This window comes from Dermochelys coriacea, chromosome 4, assembly GCF_009764565.3.
Source record: "Dermochelys coriacea isolate rDerCor1 chromosome 4, rDerCor1.pri.v4, whole genome shotgun sequence".
Lineage (NCBI taxonomy): Eukaryota > Metazoa > Chordata > Testudines > Dermochelyidae > Dermochelys > Dermochelys coriacea.
Window position 1 is genome coordinate 86840722 of NC_050071.1, and position 22364 is coordinate 86863085.

General features: G+C 37.7%; 1 protein-coding gene across 4 annotated transcripts in view; it reads left to right on the forward strand.

The window, feature by feature from the left end:
* MTUS1 (microtubule associated scaffold protein 1) overlaps window positions 1–18192 on the forward strand; it is a 158229-nt gene extending 140037 nt beyond the window's left edge. For all 4 annotated transcript variants that reach the window (XM_043513703.1, XM_038398534.2, XM_043513704.1 and 1 more), the window contains 7 exons: window positions 2351–2565; window positions 3625–3730; window positions 4934–5007; window positions 5127–5222; window positions 12456–12572; window positions 14351–14448; window positions 15831–18192. In XM_043513703.1, coding sequence (XP_043369638.1) covers window positions 2351–2565; window positions 3625–3730; window positions 4934–5007; window positions 5127–5222; window positions 12456–12572; window positions 14351–14448; window positions 15831–16047 — 923 coding nt within the window. In that variant the 3' untranslated portion in view covers window positions 16048–18192. The remainder of the gene's footprint in view (window positions 1–2350; window positions 2566–3624; window positions 3731–4933; window positions 5008–5126; window positions 5223–12455; window positions 12573–14350; window positions 14449–15830) is intronic.
* Window positions 18193–22364: the final 4172 nt, after the last annotated feature.

Consider the following 22364-nt stretch of genomic DNA (forward strand, 5'->3'; position numbering starts at 1 on the left):
TGTTAATCATTCAGTAACTCAACCTCCCTTGGTCTTGATGAATGAAAGGTAATTGTAAAGATGTAGCAATATGACAGCTACAAAACTTCAAGGCCTTCTGATTCCTGACTGGAATACTGAAGTAGCTGGGCCAGTAGTACACTTTGGGATCCTGACTAACATACTGCAACTTATTTCACATGGTTCAAGCAAAGCTGTGACACTGACAAGCATTTCATATAATGCATGTACAAAAACGTACAACTCCCATGCTGCTGTTACACACTCTGCCAAGAGCACAAATTTTTGGGGAAGGAAGGTATTTAAATCAAATATACTTTCTATATACTGTCACTTCAATTTCTCTGTGTGCGTACGTGCGTAAAGAAAGGGCACAACAGTCAACAGCCGACAACTGTGTCTCCTCCAAGATTACACCTGTCACTTCTGTGGGAAAATCTGCAGGGCACGAACTGGGTTCCTCAGCCACTTAAAAACCCACCAGTGAATCCCCTTGGCAGACATCATCCTTGCATTGAGGGATAGCCAAAGAATAAGATATAAAATTCTTGCCTCCAACTAATCCAGGGTTATAGTATCCTTTTAGCCAGGTCTCTGTTTAAATAGCTTAGATAAGCTTTTAATTTTCTTTAATAAGCCTTGAGACTGCATGGAAATGAAACCTTATACAATGGTATTCAGTGGTCAGCCTTCGCTATCCAGACTATATTCTGCTGCCATGACTCAAATGTACTACTTTATTTTCCCTTATAATCATGCTACTTGTAGGCAGATGGTTTATACGGCAGAGCTTGTTCAGCTGGTCATGCTACCAATGGAAAAATGCATGTGTGTGGGAGGCGGTGTATGTGCCCTTTTGTGCTGAATTGTGAACAATTGTATACAAATTTGCTGTGGTAGAATTCGTAAGTATAGATATTTGAATGCAAAGCAGATGTTCAAAGTAACTTTTAAATGCAGGGGGGTGAGGGAGGAAAGAAATTTAGTTCTTTGTTAAACTGGATTAATGGAAATATTAAACATTCTGTATTCTCTAAAAGATTGCTTTCCATTCTCCATGCTGCCTGCAACTATGTCATAATATTCTTATTGTATTCCTGCTCTATTCTTTAGAATGTAGCCTAATATACTATGGGGTTCAAAAATCCTGGATTAACTGGCTAAAGCAGTCATGTAGCAGTGAGCATAACTGGCAATGCAGTACTCCACTGCTGAAAGTACACAAGAATGTATGTTCTAAACTCAATTTACTCCTGTTTCATTTCTTCTTGGAAAACATAGTTTACACACCCATTGCTAGGCTTGGTATAGTGGTAATGCATGGGTCGCTGGGAAACTGCATATTAGCTGCTGGAAAATATATCTTAAATGATTCATAGAATGTTACCAATGATTTCTGAGGGGACAAAAGGCTAATAGTGAGTACACTGGAAGGGTAGTATAAAGAAGCTTGTTCAACTAGCATTTTGATATTATTGTGGAGAAATCACTTTTTTCTGGTCTATTATCCCTGTGTAATTAACATGTTAAATAGGTATTCATCTTTAGGGACATAGGACTTCAGTTTATACATTGGAAAGCGTAATTAGCTAAGTTTGAACTGACATACTACTTTGAGGAATCCAGTAGTGAAATAAGTTCCAATTAAGTGAAGTGGTAAATCCAATTCAAATCTTCATTAGGGCACTCCAGTCTCTGTAGTGAGAAACATGTCACTGATAAATTTTCTGTTGTGAACCAGTCATTTTTTTTAACGGTACATGAAGTGCTTTCCCCCTTTTTTTCCCCCTGATCCTAAGGCCCCATCTATACTTGTAGAGCTGCAGCATTGCAGCTGTACCAATACAGCTACACTGCTGCAGCATGTGTGGTGAAGAGGCTCTACGCTGATGGGAGAGCTCTGCCATTGGCATAAAAAATCAACCCCCTGAGCTGCAGAAGTTCCGTTGGCAGAAGCTCTCCCACTGACATAGCACTGTGCACATGAGCACTGACGTCAGTGTAACTTACGTTGCTCAGGGGTATGCATATTCCACACCCCCTGAGCAACATAAGTTTTTACCAACATAGGTTACGTCTACACTGCCATCTAACTCTAAACTTAACCCTCAGCCTGAGAGGCACTGAATTGTCACTGTAATATTTTCCAAGAACTCTTACAGACAGCAGATTGGCTCTTTAGGCAGCTTTAGAGGTTGCACTCTTTTTACAGGTAAATTATATTTTGTGTCATAATCCTGCTCTGTGGAATTTCCACTGCTATCTTTAGTACCTATAATGTAGACTAGCTCTGTGAAATTGATTGGATTTAACAAGTCAAATTACTGACTCTTCATTTTTAAATTTTCAGTAACCACTTCTGCAGCCTGTGAGAAATTGGAGAGAGACAGGAATGAATTACAAGCTGCTTATGAAGGGTTTGTGCAGAAGCTAAATCAGCAACATCAAAATGATCTGACAGAGCTGGAGGAAAGACTTAAACAATTTTACACTGGAGAGTGTGAGAAACTACAGAGTATCTGTATTGAAGAAGCTGAAAAATATAAAGCACAACTCCAAGAGCAGGTCTGTGGTATTTGAATTAGAAGAGTTCTCTGGGGCTTTTGAAGCTTTCTTTAAGAGGTGTTAGTAATCCAGCTACATCAAGTTTCATCTTGTACAATTTAACAGGCAGCAAATGTGCTTTACCAATAATTCATTCCTTTCTATGGTAAACAAGTCTCAAATCAAGCATGTTTTTATTCTAATAATGGTACCATTTAGAAGATTTACCTTCATCTAAGATTAAACTCAACTTGATCTTGTTAACAAAATGTGTCTCTAAAATGTTTTCCAATGCTTAAATGTTAAAGTAGTATTTAAAATGCATAGGATAATTAGAAATGTGTTAAATTCAGTATTGGGCTTCTGGAGCCTTAATGGTCATTTAAAGATTAAAGCTCTGAGATACAGCAAAACTGATGTGGCGATACAGCAAAACCGATCTATTTGATATCTTTGCCAGCTTGAAAGAATTAAGCCTGTTAAACACCTCACTGCTTTGATCAAATGTCAAGTCTTTCCTACCTACAAAGCACTGCTCATGGTTTACTTCCTGCTATCTTAGACTATTTATCTCTGCTTTTAACTCAAGTTAGCAGCTCAAATTCACCCCCAGGCTCTATTATAGGTTTAACTTGAGCTGCTAACCTGAGTAAAAACTTGTGCCCTCCCTGCTATTTTAATCCAAATTAAGAACACTCTTTTTTTTGCATTGTAGAAATACCCTTAGTGCTACATACGCCATTTTATGTGCTATTGCAACAGTTGAGAATAGCCGGAACATTCTAGTTCAGTCACCAGATTTATTTTGATTTGGAACTGAAGTTGGAGATATTCTAAGTGAGGGGCCTGTTAGCTTCAGAACTTTCTGCTCTGACAATTTATTTCACATTCATGGCACCTTCCAAGGTTGATTTAGTTAGGCTTTGTTTAAAGAAGGTTCCCTTAGGAGGACACGTTTTTGTTTACTTGGTGAAAGGGGGCGGAAATGTATTAGGTGACTTTCTCCCCCCCCCCCCTCCAATTAAGGATTACATAGTTGTATAGGAGACTTTTTTTTAAAATTTTACCACCATATTGCAGGTGGACAACTTAAACATTACGCATGAAAACTTCAAGTTAGAACTCGAAACCAGCCATGCAGAAAAAATAGATAAGCTGAACACGGAATATGAATCATCTCTTTCAGGCAAGTACTTTGTGTTCCTTCATGAAGTGGAACATACACGACCAGATAATTCTCTAACAGTGCTGCATGTTAAGAAATGTCAAATAATTTTTAATTTTTTGAGAGCAAACGTATCCATTCAATATTCGCTATTCCTGATGATAAACAACTTTTGAAACTGTTAATTAGCTGAAGTTCTTATTTTGGGACTCAATAGTCTTAGTTATTCCTGTATGTAAAATAAATCTCATTGAGTTAAAAATTAGGGTGAGATTTGAAAGCAGTATAAAAGATTTAGAGACACATTTTCTAATTCTTTAATGAAAGTGGTGTCTACGTTTTCTAGGCTGCTTTCAAAATCTCAAGTTCTGTAACTTAATCATTCTATAGTTTTTGTTGCTAAGTGCTAAGGAGCCCCAAAAAATTGGCTTTCTTTAAAATCCAGATACAGTGAAGACAGACAGTTATTCCCATTCTGACCTGGAGAGGCCTCTCTTTGGCTGAGCATTATTCTTCCTAGTAGCTCAGAAACTGTCCGGAATTCAGTTTTTCTGTGGGGGAAGGGAAATGTCTGGTCAGTATTTGGAAATTCTGTAAGATAACCTGCAATACCAAGCAGTTTTGAGCCTTAACTTAGTCCTTAAAAGACAATAAATGTGTTTCATCTCTTAATAACCCATTTTATAATGGCTCAATTTTATCACTGATTCCAATGTATATAAAACTCCCATTGACTGCAAAGGAAACAGGAACGAGCCAAAAGAATCTACAATATTTCACAGACATATAAAATGGTGCACAGATAATGAGCCTATTCCTTTATGAGTTCCTCAGACAAATATTTTAATTACAACTTTTTTGCTTCTTTTGTTTGTCAGACATGCATATTTAGTTGAGTGCCAACAATGTGCTCAGTGTATGCAATTCCAATAGCTTTTCATTGCATATAGCTAAGTACTTTCAAAGCTGATATTTTAGTGAGCAAACTTATGTATAGTGTACCAGAGATGTGAGGGACCAGTCTATGAATGCCTAGAAGGCAAATCACTTGGACATTTCATCTGTTTTCAAGCCAGAGTAATGATGATTAATATTACTAGCTCTATTCAATATTCTTGCTATTGACCATGAATGCATTATCACCTTTTAACTATGACTTCTGTAAAATATGGTTGACTTGTTATGCAGTGTTTTAACAATCTGCAAATCTGGTATTTATTTCAGAGCTCAAGAATGCCCATGAATTGGAAAGGAATTCATTTGAAGATTCATTTAAAGAGAAACAGAAATCATTAAAGGTTTGTTAGGGGTGTGATTCACAAGACTTTGCAACAATTTCAAAACCAAGGAGGGAGAGATGTTTTGGAGAGTCGTACCCAATTTCTGGCCTCACTCTTACACTGTGTTTTTGTTTCAGAAAAAAATTGATGAATTAAAAAGGGAAAATGAATCTTTAAATGAAAAGTTAAAGTTGGAAGAGCAAAAACAAATAGACAAAGAAAAAGCAAATCTTGTAAGTATTGAGCTTAAGTTTTCTAATTCTCAAATGCACAGCATGATCAAGTCTATTTTTCCTTGTATACAGTAACTGACTTCATACCCTTTCAAGGAATGTATGTTGCTGTTTGTTACATGGTTCCATCTCTCTGGATGGATCTTCAGACATACTAAATTTTGTTTAGTTTGCAAAAGTTAATGAAAATACATATGGGATTTCTATTTTTTTAAGGTGGTTTTTTGTTTTGTTTTTTGTTTGGGGTATTCCTAAGGTTTGCTTACAGGTAGGGACACTATCAAGTCTTCAGTTAGTAGCAAAGGTACATATGCCAGTAGAAATACTTGAAATTTGGGTGGGTAAATGGATAGTAATCAAAATATAATACATTTAAAAGTACACAATTGTTAACAATTGGTACACAATTAGCAGTAGGTTATTCTGCAATTATAGTAGTAGGTAGTTCCTGCAAAGTTAACAGTCATAAGTATGAACGGTTTTGTATAAGTAGGACCACCGTGTACATCTTCCAGTTTAGTGTCCAACCTGCTTGACTATTCCCAAAAATACTGAGTAACTGGTTGTGATGGGTTAGACCCCCCCCCCTTCTGGGATGCCACTTGATGTACTGGGATTTCACCTGCTCTGCCAGCCTGTATTCCCTCTCCCTGTTTTGCTGAATTAGTCTCTCTGGTCTCTTGCAGTGCGCGCGCGCGCACACGCACACACGTAGGGCCACACCCAGCTGCAGACACAGACTGAAGTCAGCTCTGTGTGGGAGGATTCACCCAGCACTGACATGCATACCCCTTTTGGGGAATAAACCCAAAATAATACTGTCTTGCGCTGTATAGAAAGATCTGCTCAGCACAAGCTCATAAAAATTCGCCCACTCCCTGAAGAGAGACATGCACAACTTTTTGCCTCCCCCAGTTAGAAATTGCATAAACTGGATTTAATAATAAACAAAACAAATTTATTAACTACAAAAGGCAGATTTTAAGTGATTATAAGAGATAGCAAACAGAACAAAGCAGATTACTGAGCAAATAAAACAAAACACATATACTACGCTTAAGATCTTAGAGACAGGTTTCAAGAAGTAATTTCTCACCCTAATGTAATTTTAGGCAAGTTGCAGAGTTCTGTAGTTTAGAGTTCCAGTTATTTCTTCTTACATACTGGACCCACGTCTCATGTCTACACTGGCACTTGAACGACAAAACTTTAGGCCCTACCTGTGTGTGTGTGTGTGTGCTGCAAGAGGCTGGAGAGCCTAAAACTTTTGTCTTTCAGAGGTGTTAAATCCACCCCCACCTGCAAAAGAGACAAGTTTTGCCGGAACAAGTGCCAATGTGAACAGAGCATTGTTGGCAGGAGAGCCGACAAACAGCGGCTACACTGCCTGACTTTTAGTGGCACGGCTGTAGCAACACAGCCATGTTGCTAAAAGCTGTGTAGTGTAGACAAGCCCTCAGTCTGGACTCACCCCTGTCTTTCCTCTCAGGTTAGTTCCTTTGTCCCTTCAGGTACTTTCAGCAGTCTGTCTTTCTTGGGTAGGCAATGGAGGAGAGTCTAGATCAACCCACTCCCCAGCCTTAAAAAGGATTTACCTAAGGCAGGAAACCTTTGTTTTATCCCCATCCCCCTACAGAGAAAAAGTACCAACAGTGTCCAAGATGATATTTTGTATCTGGTGATCTTATCACCTGACCTGATAGTGTCACAGCTACATCCCAGGATGCCTCTCAGGAAGGAGAGAGATTAGTATCTTCATAGTCTTACTGTTTCTTCCTTATGATCCATTAAGGCTGTGATGGCCGGTTGTCTGGTGGGTGTCTCCCAAATACACATACTGTTGTAATTGTTATATAGTCAATATTCCTAACTTTAGATACAGAAATGATACATATGTACAAATTGGATAATCACATTTGGTAAATTATAACCTTTCCAATGATACCTTACGTGAGCCATCTTGCGTAAAGTAACTCTTAGTTATGCCTTATTAATATCATAACCATATTTCTATGAAGAATATGGGGTGCAACGTCATACTGGTATTCCTTGAAGTGGTCATGAGATTGACTGACTGAAAGCAATGACTTGTTCTAACATTCTTGTAACTTATTCATTGCATGAGTTGTTTTGGGGGCGTTTTTTTTGTTAGCCATAATATTGCAATGTATGTCCTAGAAGCAACAGAGTTAAGCTTGGTCTGAAGGACAGCAACCAGAGCATGGTGAAGCAGGTTTTATCGAACAGTTAACTTGAATGTTAAAGGTTGAAATGTTTCTAAACTAGAGAAAATATTACTGTTGGAGGAACAAGTTAAATTTTAATATCAGGATATGAAAACATCAAGCATACTTAAAGGGATCTTGCACTTATGGTTGAATTCTAAATACAAAAATGTATACAAAAGTCTTACTACAGACAATATAAAATATCTCCAAGAAAGGCAGTCTTGTTAAGAATTTTCTGAGTAAAGCTACTCCAAGAATGAACCTTTAAGAGCTCATTCTTTGAGATAAGTATTTAAGCAGTGCTTAGTGATGGTGTCTGTGATGAAATACATAACCATGATACATCAGCAACTTTCCTTTACCCTTTCTCCTGAGGCTGGTGTCATCATCTGTGATGTTCCTGCTTTAAGAAGTATGCTCTGAATACGATTTTTTCTGCATTCTGGTGAGATAGGCATGTTTAGCAACATTTTCAACTTGGCCTATAGTCATTTCTTCTTAGAAGACCAAGTCAGACTTCAAGTTTTTCAGGCTACTGTAATGGTGGTAGACATCAGGCACTTCAGTCTTTTCTGTGGGGATGCTTCCCCTGGTTGTCATTTTAGCTGTAGCAAGCTATCAGTTTGTCTGCTTCTTGCTATTTGTACAGGCCTGCTTCTGAAGGTTTTACACAATTGTATGCTTGCGAATATGATATGTTCTGGCAGCTACTGATGTATGTGCACCCATTAATTCACTTATGGACACAGGGTAGAGGCTTCTAGTTGATGGGTGGTCTCCTATCTCCAATGTTTCTTTTTGAAAAGTTTTGTCTGTCCTTGTTAAGATTTACTTTGAACATGAAAGCTAGAAAATAAGGTTAAAGGGCCAGATGCTGCCCTCCCTTTACACACTGTTCAGGAGACCACAGGACTAGAAAAGGATGGTAAGAGAAGACCTGAAATAGTTTGAGGGGAGCGGAACTCGAGCAGCAGCCTCCTAGCAAGATGCATAAATCATGGACACAAACAGGTTTTGGAGGCCTGCGGAGCCAGTAAGTGGAAGGAGGATTTTCTATGAATTTTTCTCTTGTGAAGTGCAGAAATACTGCTGGTTTTATCTAGTGGAAATCAGTGTCACTCACAGCAGAATTTATTTCCTTCCTTCCCTTCCACTTGCTCTGCCTCCTACCAGTGCAGTGGGAGGAACCATTTGCAGCACATTTCTTGAGCTGAGTGGCTGGGGAGGGAGAGATGAGGGCAGACCAGAGGGCAACATGGATGGACTCTGAGGTTGGGACCATATTCTTCCTTGAATGTTCAGGCACAGAGTAGCTTGAAGGGGCAGTAGGCTCAGTGTCTTTTATGCAGCTGGAAATGCTTCTCCCAGCCTGATAGACTGAATAGGAGAGAGTGACAGTAATTCGAGGTGAACCACGGGCTTGAGACTTCCCTGCTTCAGATTTTTCAGTGGGAAGGATTAATTGTCCAAAGCAGTTTTCTTCAGTGGCATATTTGCAACTCTTATTTTAATTTAACTTTATAAATCTGCTTTTGGAGTGGGGTAGAAGAGAAAACTTGCTTGCTAACACACGTGGTTATGAATGTGAATTTTGAATAACTTAGTTTTATACCAAGACTTCTGGTTCTCCCCCCACCCCCCCAAAAAAGAAAACAAAAAAAAACAACCAGTAAAACCTAGACTGACACCTTTTGTGTCATTTGTGTCTCCCTATCTCCCAGCTTCTTCACAGCAATATTTAGGGAAAGGATCACTATGCCTTTTGTCCTTTGTATACACATTATTTCATTCTTGGCCTTCTCTGAGATCAGAATCCAAATTCTCTTGCTTGCTTTTTGTCCAAGGGTCCAAATAGAAAGAACCACAAATTAAGCAGACATTAAACACAGCTGCACCAGTCACTGAAATGTATGATGGCTAGTTAGGCTCTCACCTTAATTGCAATATGTACTGGTTGTCACCTGAAGACCTTGCATTTACCAAAGCCCCCCATTTTTAGCCTAAAAGACTGTCGCATCAAGTTTCAACCTGCCCCTCCATCTGTGTGGGCTGTATCCCACAAATGTGCATGTTATCTGGGGGTCGGGGTGAGAGAGAGTCCTTTTCTCTCTGATGTGATAATGAAGACACTACTCAATTCAATACACCATTGTTTGCGCCAAATACACACAAACAACTTTCTTCCCAGTTGCACAATTTTATCTTTAAAGAAATAGATGTGTTGTTTCAACAGTGTTGGCTTCTCTCCTTGTTCTAGTTTTTACCTACATACTGACTTGGATTTAATAGGTCTTTTTCTTCTTATTGCCTGTGACTTCAGTTGTGAAGCATAAACACTTTTACCATGGGGAAAAAAGGCCTGGTAGAAGTTAATTTTACAAAATAACTAGGGCTGTGGATTAATCTCAGTTAACTAAAGAGATTAACTCAAAAAAATTAATCCTGATTAATCACAGTTTTAACCACACTGTTAAATAATAAATACCAATTGAAATTTATTAAATGCTTTGGATGTTTGTCTACATTCTCATATATATATTGTATTCTGTGTTGTAATTGAAATCAAAGTGTGTATTTCAATTCACCTCATACAAGTACTGTAGTGCAAACTTTGTCGTGAAAGTGCAACTTACAAATGTAGGGTTTTTTTTTACAAAACTGCTCTCAAAACCAAAACAATGTAAAACTTCAGAGCCTACAAGTCCACTCAGTCCTACTTCTTGTTCAGCCAATCACTAAGAGAAACAAGTTTGTTTACATTTACACAAGATAATGCTGCCCTCTTCTTATTTAAAATGTCACCAGAAAGTGAGAACAGGCATTTGCATGGCATTTTTGTAGCCAGCATTGCAAGGTATTTGTTTCAGATATGCTAAACATTCATATGTCCATTCATGTTTCAGCCTCCATTCCAGAGGACATGCTTCCATGCTGATGACACTTGTTTAAAAAAATAATGCGTTAATTAAATTTGTAACTGAACTCCTTGAGGGACAATTGTATTTGAATTGCCCTGCTCCATTTTACCTGTATTCTGCCATATATTTAATGTTACAGCAATCTCAGATGATGACCCAGCACATGTTCATTTTAAGAACACTTTCACTGCAGGTTTGACAAAACATAAAGAAGGTACCACTGTGAGATTTCTAAAGATAGCTACGGTACTGGACCCAAGGTTTAAGAATCCAAAGTGCCTTCCAAAATCTGAGAGGGATGAGGTTTGGAGCATGCTTTCAGAAGTCTTAAAAGAACAACACTCCAATACGGAAAATACAGAACCTGAACCACCAAAAAAGAAAATCAACCTTCTGCTGGTGGTATCTGACTAAAATAATGAAAATGAACATGCGTCTGTCTTTGCTGTTTTGGATTGTTATCAAGCAGAACCCGTCATCAGCATGGATGCATGTTCTCTGGAATGGTGGTTGAAGGATGAAGGGATATATGAATCTTTGACGCACCTGGCCCAAAAATATCTTGCAACGCTGCTACAACACTGCCATGAAAGTGCCTGTTCTCACTTTCAGGTGACATTCTAAACAAGAAGTGGGCATCATTACCTCCTGCAAATGTAAACAAACTGGTTTGTCTGAGCAATTGGCTGAACAAAAAGTAGGACTGAATGGACTTGCAGGCTCTAAAATTTTACATGGTTTTATTTTTGAATGCAGTTTTTTAGTACATAATTCTACATTTGTAAGTTCACCTTTCATGATAAAGAGATTGCACTACAGTACTTGTATTAGGTGAACTGAAAAATACTATTGTTTTTTTACAGTGCAAATACTTGTAATCAAAAATAAAGCGAGCACTGTACACTGTATTCTGTGTTGTAATTGAAATCAATATATTTGAAAATGTAGAAAACATCCAAAAATATTTAAATAAATGGTATTCTATTATTGTTTAACAGTGCGATTAATCATGATTAATTTCTTTAATCTCTTGACAGCCCTAAAAATAACTCTTTACAGATCCACATCACTTACTAACCAGTAAATATTAAGCTTGCTAGCAAGTACAAGTCATACCATGCAGCAAGACAATCTTAGTATAGTTGAATAATATGCAACTGTATGTTATGCAGTCAATAGTAGTATGAAAGCTGCATAGGGGGATTATAAAGTGCTGCTTTCAAACTGGAAAGAGTGAGGATTAAATGCATGTAAAATTCAAAGATTTGAAGTTTAGCTTCTGAGTTACTCGTATGCAAGAAAAGTTGTTTGAGATCTACAAAATATCTGAGTGACTCTGTGTGCATGCATGTGTACATATAAATATATATATTTTAATTAACCTCCTCTTGGGCTTAGTTATGACTAAGAGAAAATAGGAGGGTTCTGGAGTTCTTAGCAGCCTTAACTATTAGGGAGCCTCAGCACTACTGTAAAATGAATAGTTTCAGAGTAGCAGCCGTGTTAGTCTGTATTCGCAAAAAGAAAAGGAGTACTTGTGGCACCTTAGAAACTAACAAATTTATTTGAGCATAAGCTTTCGTGAGCTACATCAATGCATCCGATGAAGTGAGCTGTAGCTCACGAAAGCTTATGCTCAAATAAATTTGTTAGTCTCTAAGGTGCCACAAGTACTCCTTTTCTTTTTGTAAAATGAACGTTTTACTATGAATAATGTATCAATTTGATCCACAAGGGTTTTTATTGTTTATACAAAAGCAAATTTGTATACGTTTGGCCAGTTACCCTATTTCTTTTGAACAGAGGTTAACCTTTTTATAGAGGTTTCTTAAATTACATTTTCAAAGGGAGTCTTCAGATCTTTGTACTAAGGGACAAATGAAATTAAGGGAGGGGAGAATAAATATTCATGAGTGGGGGAAAAAAAATCTTGGTTTTGAGTCAGAAGGAAAAACTATGCCCCACTTGATTTCATAAATTTATTACAAACACCTAATGTACAAGTGTTTACTATATACCTTTTTAAATGCTATTTAGATTGTTTGAAGTTCTGAGAAATAAGCAAACTTTTGTGGAAATCATTTCAGAAAAACCCTCAGATTATGTATCTGAAACAGGAACTGGAAAGTTTGAAAGCAGTGTTGGAGATCAAGAATGAGAAACTACATCAGCAAGATATAAAGCTGATGAAGATGGAAAAACTGGTAAGCTTCTGTGGGGACTGTTTTCTAAATTATCAGATTTTGAGTGAATTCATGCTGGTCAAGCTTAAACACTAAGCTAATTGTATACACGAACAGCAAACAAACATTTGCAAAGGAGCACAAGGTACACATTAATGTCACGGGTACAATTTTATCTATGCTGGCCTACAATCTGGGGAAAGGTGTTTCCTGAATGATACAATAAGAGAAACAAACAGTGGAACAGAGAGGAACAAATCAAATTGCAGCCAATTTTCTGAACTGCATTTCTTATTTCTGCACAATTTTAACTTGTAAATCCTGTAAATGCTATTTAGTATTCTCTTTTGACTGAAATGGGAGAGGCAAGAGGGGAATCCCCAGGTGGCATGATTAACTTTTTAACCTCTAGACTTCTGTTCCATTTTGTTTTGGGTTGTTAAAAATAATCTGTACTAGTTAGTTACTGTCCACAATATACAATTCCCACTCTTGACAAATATCAGGTTAAATTTCACAGCATTTACCCAACAGGACTATAAGTCTGCTACATATGAGATTCTGATTGCATGGCAGAACCTTGTGGGGAAGCTTACGTAGTCCTGGCTTGCACTATGTCACAATGCCAATCAGGCAAAAAATGTTAACTGTCACATTATTGAGCTTATTGAAACAAGAAAGGAAGCAACCCGCTCAACAGGATACAGAAAAATAAAATTATCTGAATATGTTGACAGTGAGTAAATATGTATATCATTTCCACCTAAAGCCTATGTTGATCAGATGTATTGGATACTACTATGGCCTCTTTAAATTGCCACTCTTTGGAAACCCCTCCTATTTTTGATGTATTACAGTGGAAGCTCTTCGGGGCAGGAAATCCTATAATGTTTGTACAGCTTCTAGCGTGATGGAGGCCTTGATCCTGGCTGAGGCATTTGAACAGTAGCCAAATACTTCTGCCATCATCTTCATGGAAATCTTGCCATTTAATACAGAGGAGAGAGGCTTAAATAACAGGGAGCAGCAGGGTCTCAGTCAGCTATTACATTTTGTCTGGGAGCCAACTATTGCCATATACCAGTGATGATTTACAAGTCATTATGAAATTCTAGAACTTCAGAGTAATCATGGTGATTACTTGGTGCCCACAGGGTCTCTTCTGACTAAAGATGTTGACTTTTGGAAATCCACTGAATGTTAACCCATTTGAAAGTTGTTTTTGTTTTTAAAAGAAGCTTTTTTTCCCGTGATTCTAATTGGGATATGCAGGAGTGTGGCTTTTTTAGATGGGAATCAGATCACCTCTACTAATACAGAATTGATTTTGTGGGTGGTAGTGAAGGTTGAGGGAGAGCTAGTTATACATGGAGAACACTTTTTTGAATTTTTCACCTTTCTTCAGGTTATTCCTAGACTATATATTGCATGGTGATCTAGTGTCTCAGCCATCTGTAATGCTATATGTGAAGAGAACTGTGGCCACCAGCCCAGAAATTCAAGTAGTGGATTCAGCTTTTAGTGGGCAGCTAATCAAGCAAAAGTGGCAAAATGCCAACTAGGAAGCAAAAAGTAGACTTGCCTACTCATGATGAGCAATAAATCATTTTCACGTCACTTTTACATTTCCTCAAGATCATTCTATGTATCTTAAAATAATCTAACTTGTACTTAGTGTAACAAACTCAATTTCAGGTTAGTAATGCATATAATGGGTACTTGCCAATGCAATTATTCTGTATCTTTATAAAAAACAAACATCCACACTCAAACCCCAACAATTTGTTCATTTGTTAAAGGTGGAAAACAACACCATCTTAATGGATAAAATGAAGAAGTTTCAACAGGAAAATGAAGAACTAAAAGCTCGGATGGACAAACACATGCAACTTTCAAGGTAAAAAATAATCCAGGCATTTTTATTAACTTGTGAAAACATACATTTTATTCTGTAAATGAATAACCAGCATCTTGTAGATTTAAAAAAGTCCTTATCCCTGTAAGATATTGTGCCTGGAAGCATGATGCTCATTTTTCCTTCCTCTCTGATGTGTGCAAATCTGAAATCCTGCCTGAGTTGGAATGGATATTGTGGGGGTGTGGAGGCTCCTTGAAACTGGTGGCAGGGTATAAAATCATGACTGTTCTTAACATTAAATAAGGCTAGCTCTGTTCCCCTGGAAATTACAGCTCATGTTACTGTCTTGAATGCTCATTAACATAGTTATCAGGGAAGTAAAGGCTACTCAGGAGCATCATCTCTTAAAATTAATCGCTAGATTCTCTTTTTCCCTGGAGTGAAGTGCTCCTGATTTTATAAGAACTGTTCATAGTTTTATATATTAAAATGTTTAAAACTACTTGACAATTTCTTTTCAACAGATTGTTTAATCAAAGGGGCAGTGTCTGCTAAGCCTCCTGGTTCTAGATATACAGACTACATCCAATCCAGAAATGGAGTCTGACTTTGTTAATCAGGTCTCTTAACTCTGCATATGTTGCAAGAAATGAATGGGCAAACCACTGTAGAGCATACCATAAAGGAAAATAGGAAGTTCAGACAAATTCTGCAGAGCTATGACATGTCTCCTGACAGGGAAGATGTGAAAACACTCTTCAGCTGCCTTCATTTATAAGAGCTGAATTTTAAGAGGACCTTAAACTACCCAGAGTTTTGTAAAATGCCTGGCTCATGCAGTAATGCCGGCAAGAATAGGCTGCTGTTTTTATGCAGGATTTTTTTTCTGACTAGAGCACATGCCTGTTACATCTGACATTGTTCTGTCTTCTGCACAAGCTGCCAGTTTAGGGCTTGTCTTCACTGCAACAGTTAGTTCAAGTTAGTACATTTGAGCTACTTCACTAGAGCTAGCCTAGCTCTAGTGAGTGATCACACTGTGAAACATTTGAGCTGCACAGTGGTTTGAATAGCAGTGTGATTGTATTTGGAGCTAATCAGCTGTAGTACCTGGAGCCATTGCATCTCCACTGCATTACTAGCTCTAGCTTCAAGACCTACTTAATTCAAGCTAAAGAATTGTGTGTGGATGGGAGTCAAATTGGGGCAAAACTCGAGTTATAGCTCCAGCTCACAATGCAGTGAGGGCAAGCCTGTAGAACCCAGCTATTACTTCTTGAACAAATGCACTAAATCCTGATAAGGAATGTGTTTATTTGGACAGGGATTTATGTTATAGCTATTTAAATTCTTTTAAAATTATGTAAGATGCTCTAACTTTCAAACTGAATCATGTCCATTACTTACAATTATTTTTTCAGGCAACTTTCCACAGAGCAGGCAGTTCTACAGGAGTCTCTAGAGAAAGAATCAAAAGTAAATAAACGTCTATCAATGGAAAACGAAGAACTTCTATGGAAGCTACATAATGGGGACCTGTGCAGCCCTAAGAAAGTGTCACCTAGTTCTCCACCAATGCCTTCTCAGTCACCAAGGAATTCTGGCTCCTTCTCTGCTCCTACAGTAGCACCAAGATGACGTCTTTTGAAATGAGGGGGAGACTACATAAAAGCATTTCACTTGTGATCTGCAGAACTGATCCTAACTCCAATCATGGGAGCAAGAGCTATATTAGCTGAGTGTGATGACTGAATTATAACTGGAATTATTGGTGTGGAAAATTGTTCTAAGATACTGAAAATGTGGGAGTAAGACTTTATATTTCTCCTCCAAAAAAGACTTCAGTAATGACTATAGACATTGTTGCACAAAGCACTTACAGAGCAAGGGAAATCTTGTTCATTGCCTTTTTCACCTAACTCTAAGAAAAAAGCTCAGGGGCTTATAGATAAAGACCACAACCTCTATAATGTGTTCCTTATCACAGACACCTTTTTGAGACTGTGGATGTGTGGTGTGAATGAAGTGGATGTAAGAGAGAGAGATGCTGCCTTCTTTGCTGTGTATGTAATAAAGGACAAAAGCTAAAGAATATACATTGACATGTACTTAATTAATAATATTGTCAATATGCATGTTTTATAAAAGGTTACCCTTAACTGTGGTTGAGGAGAAACTGCCACTTGTATTATAGGCTAGTTTCCACCTCATCTTTCTGCTTCTGTTTAGTAAAAGGATGTCAGGAAATGTTTTATCTGTTGACTTGTCAGTGTCTCTACCTACCTTTATAGTGCAATTGAGTTTTTTTCTAAAAAATTAAGTCTGATCATCAGAGTTGAAACTACAACCATACTGTTTGACTTTTTAGCTTTCCCATTCATATGCAGCACTTGTAGCAGTATCACAGTCTATTAAGATGGTAGCATTGCATTTTTCAGGATACAGTCGCATTTAGAACACTGTTTGCTAAAATAGAAGTGGGGAAGTAAGGTGATAATTCTGGAACATTGAAATTGACAATCTCTGCAACTCCTTTAATTCTACTATAATCAGAGGTAAAAACATTAAAATGACTAGATTTAGCATAAACCCCCACACTGCAGACATGCAACCAGACCCAATCCCCTTGTCTGCTGAAAACAAACATCCAAACAAGCAACCCTTACTTCCTACGAAAAGCCTGGTAATTGCAAAGGCCACCTATAGAGAAGAGGAGGGTCCTGATCTAATCAAAGACAGGATTTGAAAGCCAAAAAGGGAAAAATTAGTAGGATGACGAAACATTCTTTGAAAGGGGAATGAGAACTGTACAAGCTTCATAAAAGATAGTCTTAAAAGCAACTGATACCATTTCTCTGATTTTGATGAAGTTTTTTGTTTTTTAAATGTTGTGCCCTTATTTTAACTTTCAGCAGTGTTACCAAGATAACTGTATGGAGAGGTGGGAAGAACAACATGTGGTTCCACAGCTCACCTCTCCAATGTTTCCAAGTTTCACTTGGAGGAAGTTTCCCCTTAAGTTAAAACAAACATGTCTGTGCTGCTGAAGATGGATGTAACATTTTACACTATGTTTTGAATTAAGGTAGTCACAGTGCATCTCTGGTCTTGTTACTGTTTTGGTCTGCACTTCTTTTAAAGATCCCATGCATCCTGTTTTGTAAGTACAGTTTCAACTTCTAGTTACGGTTACAGAATGTTGTCTATGCTTCTGATTGGGGGTTGTTTTAAAACCAGGAATATTCTATTGTTACCTCGTCAACAGTGTTAGCAATAAGGTAAGTCTTGTGCTTCACTGTATTTTTCCAGCAGACTGGGAAAGGGAGTCCAGTGGATGGGAGGGGAAGGGAAACTAAACTTGAAAAGCATTTCAAACCAAACATTTCATCTAGGATATGAAAACGCTGGCTCTTCAGAAAGCGAATGGGTGTACAAACAAAGTTATAGCAGTGCTAATTCTGTAATTATGAAATTGTAATATATTCAAGCTTGTAATTAAATTTAATCTACACAATGTACAAGTGAAATCTGACTCCAGGAACATTTTACTTAATTTGCCTCTTTTTATCCCATTTAAGGCACTGTACATGCCACTGTAGTTCAAGTGGTGTCAGCAATTATAAACACTGTTTTCCACGGATTTATAACTTAACTGTAAAAATCTGCTGTGGGCTGAAACTTGGCTTAAAAGTATTTCTTAGAGCATTCTTTGCTTTGATAAGGTTAAGGAAATTGGATCATGTATATTTGAGATGAGTGTTTAAAAATAAATTTTTTTTTTTTTACTTGTTTGACTTTCTGCTTGTGTAAGTCTTAAAAAACCTGAAACTAAGAAGGAAAGTTGTCCAAGGGCTAAGCAGTTAATAACAGTTGAAATATTGAAACTTTACAATGGTTTTGTCCCTTCATGTGTAGAAGAGCTTTCATCAATGTTCAGATAACTTAAGTTTTTTTATCCCAACCCTGCATCACTATTACAGACAGAACTCAGGATATCAAACTGAGTTTTGCTTGTGTAGTCTGTAGCTGATTATTGGATCCAGGAGAATCCTGATTACTCCGTTTCAGGTTGAACCTATGTACACTAAGATACACCTCTAAAAATAGCCAGGGTACATAATTATCCATGAAGAACTTAACTCTTTTTCAAGCATTATTGGCTAAGAACCACATTGGGTCCCTATTTTTCTAGCTCAGCTGGAAGTAGTTACATTCAAAGGGTAAGTGGTGTCTCTTACATACTGTGAATGAGCAAATGTTGACTTCCAGTGATAACCATTGTGTGTTTTAAGGAGCCCTTCTAGCCTTACCAAAGCATTTACTTTTAATAATTTATTCAGAAATTGATCTATTTTACTTTCTCAAGAGCAGGGGTATTTAAAGTCTAGCAATCTGTTTCATTTCATGACTTTTCTCAAACTACTTGGATAACAGATTAATAGCCTCTGAAGACTTTGCTATCTCTGGTCATTCTAGCAAGTGGCTTCAGACTGCACCATGGTTCATGTGAGGGAATTCTTGACAAAAGCGGATTGGAAATTTTAGCTGACGTTTAGAAAGATGACCCCAACTTTGACTTGAGCTAATTGTAAAGTTTGTGGGTTAGTATGATTACATTCAATTTAAGAAATAGCTTAATTGTTCTTTAGGATCTAGTTTCTCACATAGGGAAAAAACCTTGCCATATATGACTATACAGACATCAGTTAATGGCCCACCATGTTTGTTTTGACTTCTCCCCACTGTTAACCTAAAACTCTAGGCAACAATGCAGGAGACAGTCTCAAAAATGTAACTGTTTAAAAACCATTTCATGTTTTTATTCCTCTCTCTCATGAAGAGGTGGGAAAGTTTTGTGTGTATGGCTTTTAAAAATCAAACTGCAGATCCTAGAAAGAACTAATCTTTCTTTTTAGAGTCAGTCCTATCTGGCTGTTAGCCAGAAAAGAACTTAACGCTTCCTGCATCTATTGCAAACTATGCCTGTTCAAAGGGGACAGAGTGCCACACTGACTACGGGCTAGGCCAACTACAGCTTGGTAAGCCTACCACAGCCTTAGCCAAGAGAGAAAAGATCTTTTAGTGTAGGCAGTAGAGGCTCATGTGTTAACATCCAGAGGTCTTAAGTTCGATCCCCAAAGAGGATGACCCAGCTTTAATGTAGTGTCTCCAGTCCAGTAACTTTAAAGGCAAAAAATTACAAGCATGAATACTTAGAAGCCTGTTTCATAAGTAAATGTAGCCCAGAACCCTTGCTTTGATAGTGTTCCTTTTCAGGTGACAGTAGTTTTTGCTTTATTGGAAAACAATTAGCCTTGGCAAGTTGAGAGGCAAATGAGTAAAACATTATGTGAAGCTTAGTTTCAAAAATATTCTTTTTTTTACATCATTAGAGTTCAATGTGCTCTAGAGAACAGTTTACAGGGGAAAATGTACGTACTTGAATTTTGAGAGGCTCCTTCCCTCCTCCTCTACGGTAGGTCTCAATGCCAAGCCCCTTTTGAAACTTCATCTTTCCAGTCAGTAAGCCAGTTGTGAAAATTTGACTGTGCTGTGTTAAATAGGAATCAGTCTACTGTAGAAAAAAGGGAGGAAAAATGTACACTGTAGCTAATAAGTCCACACTTCAGTCTGGTCGGATGCATGGAACTTGAATGTTTCCTGATGAGCTGTCACTGCACTGTTGCTCATCATAATTTGTCAAAACAATTCGATAAAAATAAAATGAAAAAAACTTGCAAAAATTCCATTCTAAAATCAGCTACATGATTGAACTTACAATCTAAAATAATTGCCACCTATTGATGTATTCTGAATAAAGCCAGAACAATCAAAACATTAGCATACTTTGTAATAATCATCCTCTCAATCTAATGTTTGAAGTGAAGTCTTCCTCAGGTGATCAGAGTCACGTTTTACCACTTACCAAGACTATTAAGTACCGTAGCTTCACATCTGAGAAAATTCCAGAAGTAAAAATAAGACTGGCTTTATATTTGAGGCAAAGCCACTCTTCGCAACATTAACAAATCAGAGAGAAACCTGTGATGCAACACACATACTGCAGTATGTGAAATACTTACACAGGGATGGTATGTTCACACTACAGCTGTAGTGATGCCACAAAAATAAACACTGCTTCTTCATGCAGTCAACCTGTATGCTGAATAAGGCAGGCACCCTATGTAAAAAATAGTTTGTGATCACATATACTACAGCCACACAAATGAAATGCCAGAATTTAGGTTGCTCATGGTCAAAGTTTTGAGGTTTTTTTTGCACCCAAAATCTTTTAATCACATTAAATCTCCCTTTTTAGGGCTTTTTTTTTTTAAGATGCTCATGTTCTATGTTACAACTAACACCTCCTCTTCCCTTCCACCCCACCCACCAAAAAATGCATCATCAGGGTTTAACATTAGTACAGAAGACCATTATGTAGGGACAGATGGAATACTAGCATCGTGTGTTAAATCCAGTGGGTAGAAGGACTCCCAATCTCTCCACCCTGAGTATGTGAGGTGGGTTGCTACCCTCTTATAATGTCCTCAGAAGGGGTGATGGACTGCTAAGGCCGTGTGTTAGGTCTTGTACTGCTGCTCTGGCAACTCCCTGATATTCCCAATGAGTGGGCTGCTTCAGCCGTGGTGTGGGTCCAGAACTTTAGCATGCTCATGCAATTATCTGTGGCAAGTGCCTTGCATTTCTCAGGAAAAAGTTAGCAACAGCAGGAATATGGTACCTCAGCTAAATGGAATTGCATGGATTTAAAACAAAAAGTATTTATCTAGCACCAGGGCTTGTCTCTTGCTGAATTTCAAAAGCCTACTGCAAGTATTGCATCCTCTCAATCTTTTATAATTGAAAGTATTAGCAGCTTCTATGCTTAGGCTGTGTGCCTGCTACCCCCATAATGAAAATTCTAAACACAGGAAATTACAATGATATTCATCTACATCAAAGATTTTGTAATCTTCACGCCAAAAGATGACAATAGTTGGGTGACATCACCCCTAAAATTTTTCTGTTAAAATAAAATGTTTGTCATTAGTAGATCTGACAAAACCCAAACTAAGAAAATTAATCATTTCCTTACATTGCTTACTGTCATCATGAAGACGCCTACGCTAATTGAAGACTTTGGTGTTCAGAAACACTTCAGTTGCCTGAGTTTCTCTGCCCAACCACAGATATTTCATCTTTGAGTATCACATAATTCAGACAGACACAGTGTGTCAGTGGATGATAAATGTTGGCATTTAAAACTATAATTGCTGTATGGCAAGCCAGGAAATCATCTAGGGCTGCACTGGATAAAAATGGTCTGTTAAAACCTAACAGAACAGCACCAGAAAGTCAAACTTATTAAAGAGAGAATACCTTGGACAGCTGCTGCACTATTGTCTAATCTCTTCTCTAGGTCAGATACTCATCTTAGAAAAACACCAAACACTATTAAGTGTGACACCATTTTATCTTTTTTTCCCCTCTGCTTTTTTCAGAACTTATTTGCTCTTTAATTGCAGCAAATGCACGTTTGGTAAAGAGTGGGAAGAACAAATTGTCTTGTGGTTGAGGCATAAGACTGGAAGCAGTAACATGCTGGCAGAGTTGGGGATGTGTATTCTTGGACAAATTACTTATTTAATAATGGAGAGGTCATTGATACTCTTCTCTTTACACAACTGTAATTCTATTCATTTCAGTGGGATACCTCTCAGGATGAGAGAGAAAAATTAGGCCCTCCATGCCTCACCTTTCCTAGCAGTTAAAATGGAGAATGCATTTACTTCCAAAAAAAAGTATGTCAGACTTAATTCACCACTATGGCCCAGCAATTTAAGCTCCTCCTCTGGAAGCTGCTATAGAGCTCTTACTTAGATAACCATACAGCTGCTGTGTTTGAGGATTTGCATCTTATTTCTTATTGCCTTGAGAACTGTCATCTAAGGGAG